The sequence below is a fragment of the Propithecus coquereli genome, unplaced genomic scaffold (genome assembly GCF_000956105.1).
Source record: "Propithecus coquereli isolate 6110/MARCELLA unplaced genomic scaffold, Pcoq_1.0 Scaffold188, whole genome shotgun sequence".
NCBI lineage: Eukaryota > Metazoa > Chordata > Mammalia > Primates > Indriidae > Propithecus > Propithecus coquereli.
In genome coordinates, this window is record NW_012143634.1 from 4,738,606 (window position 1) to 4,740,496 (window position 1,891).

At 36.6% G+C, this 1,891-nt stretch overlaps 1 protein-coding gene across 1 annotated transcript in view; it reads left to right on the forward strand.

The window, feature by feature from the left end:
• The window catches only part of CASK (calcium/calmodulin-dependent serine protein kinase (MAGUK family)), a 437,172-nt gene that overhangs the window by 336,276 nt on the left and 99,005 nt on the right, over positions 1 to 1,891 (forward strand). Inside the window, exon 11 of the mRNA XM_012642796.1 lies at positions 1,562 to 1,683. Coding sequence (XP_012498250.1) covers positions 1,562 to 1,683 — 122 coding nt within the window. The remainder of the gene's footprint in view (positions 1 to 1,561; positions 1,684 to 1,891) is intronic.

Here is a 1,891-nt window from a genome sequence, read left to right on the forward strand (position 1 = left end):
GTTTTCCATTCTGCTTTCTTGAATTCTGTATCATGAAGATTTCCCTATGTCTTTAACCTTCTTCAAAAACAATTTTCATTTGGCTACATATTCCATTGTATGGATGTCCTAGGATGTATGTAATCATCCTTTTAGATTTATTTTCCATTGTATATGCTAAATATCCTTATACATAAATCTTCTATTTTTTCCTTAAGGTGGGCTTTTGTAAATGGAATTACTAAATTGAAATGCAGGAGCATTTCTAAGGCTCTGTGATATGTTATCAGATTGCTTTCTGGAAAAGTGGTACAGTCTTGCCAATAAGTGCATGAGAATGGATGAGGTCTAAGACAAGAAGAATTAGAAACAGCATAGAGTTCCAGAACAGAAAGATCTTTATCTTTATCAAAAATAAGGTTTCTCAACCTCAGCACTACTGATATTTGTGCCAGAAAATTCTTTGCTGTGGGGCCTGTCCTGTAGGATATTTAGCAACATCTCTGGCCTCTACCCACTAGATGCCAATAGCTGCCCTCCCCCTACAGTTGTGACAACCAAAAATATCTCCAGACATTAAGAAATGTACCCCAGGGAGTAAAATCGCCCCTGGTTGAGAACCACTGATCCAAAGACTTAAATGTGCAATGAGGCATTTGTTTTTAAAAGTTTCTCTGGTATATACTAATGTTCTGCAGCCTGGCCTCTCAGGGTTCTTTTTCTGTGGAGTGTATATGTGCATATTGTTTGCAGAGTAAAATAGGCTGATCATTTCTTTAAGTCTGTATAAATGACTTTGTTACTCCTCAATACATATCTTTCCCTGCTGGCACTTGCCTGGGTTCCTGGTTGTAAGGGGAAATTTAACGAAAGTGATGGCACTTCCATTTGCTTTGCCCTACAAAATTTATTTGTGTTGAAATTTAATGTGGCATTTGGAAGTATCAGTCAGTATACCTACCCTTTGTCTTTGTGTTTTGAACAAGAAGAGCCTAACAGAATGAGAATGACTTTGGTTCTCTTGACTTTGTATGTAAAGAAAAGAAAAAGGAATGGACTGGGATTCTTGTTAACTGAAGTTTAAGCCTTAAAAATCCTAAGAAGCCTATTTTAAGCAGCAGGAGCTCACAGTTAAAGGTTTGTCCTTCATATCTACAGCTGGCTTTACCTCCAGTTCTTGATGGAATGAATACACCTGGGTAGAAGGCCACCCTTGTTTCTATAATATTTCAAAACATCTCGGGGTCATGAAACCCATACTCTGTTCTTGACGTAAAACTTGCTGCACCCAGATCTTCTAATAGTTCGCTTACAGTTGATGAATTTCCTTAATTCAAATAAGATAAGCTTCAGTTTACTTTGAAAAATGAAGAGCACACAAATACATTGTTAAGAACGTAAACTCACTGAAAATACTCTGTCCTTAAACAATATGAAACTCATTTAAGTCTGTCCTTCAGTAAAGACGTTAGCCTTTGATGTTCTGATGTTCGTTGTTCTTAAGTGTAAGATTTAGGTTACAAAGTTTAGTTTGACATTGACTTTCTGTACTGGCTGTTTCTTTTCTGTTTGTCCCCCTTAGGAGCGGTCTCCCAAGTGCTGGACAGCCTGGAAGAGATTCACGCACTTACAGACTGCAGTGAAAAGGACCTAGATTTTCTACACAGTGTTTTCCAGGATCAGCATCTTCATACACTACTAGATGTAAGTCTATCTTTTATTATTCTAGTTTTTTTGTAAATTGAATATTTAGCATATCTTTTTACTTTACTTGAATTCCCAGATATCCATCATAACAGTCCTTTTTCAGTTGCCTGAAGTCTTTGAGAAATGTGGAAAATCATCCATCATAGATTCATGATTGAAATAAAGTGTATACATATAATACAAATGCGATATAGCCTAGCAAGCC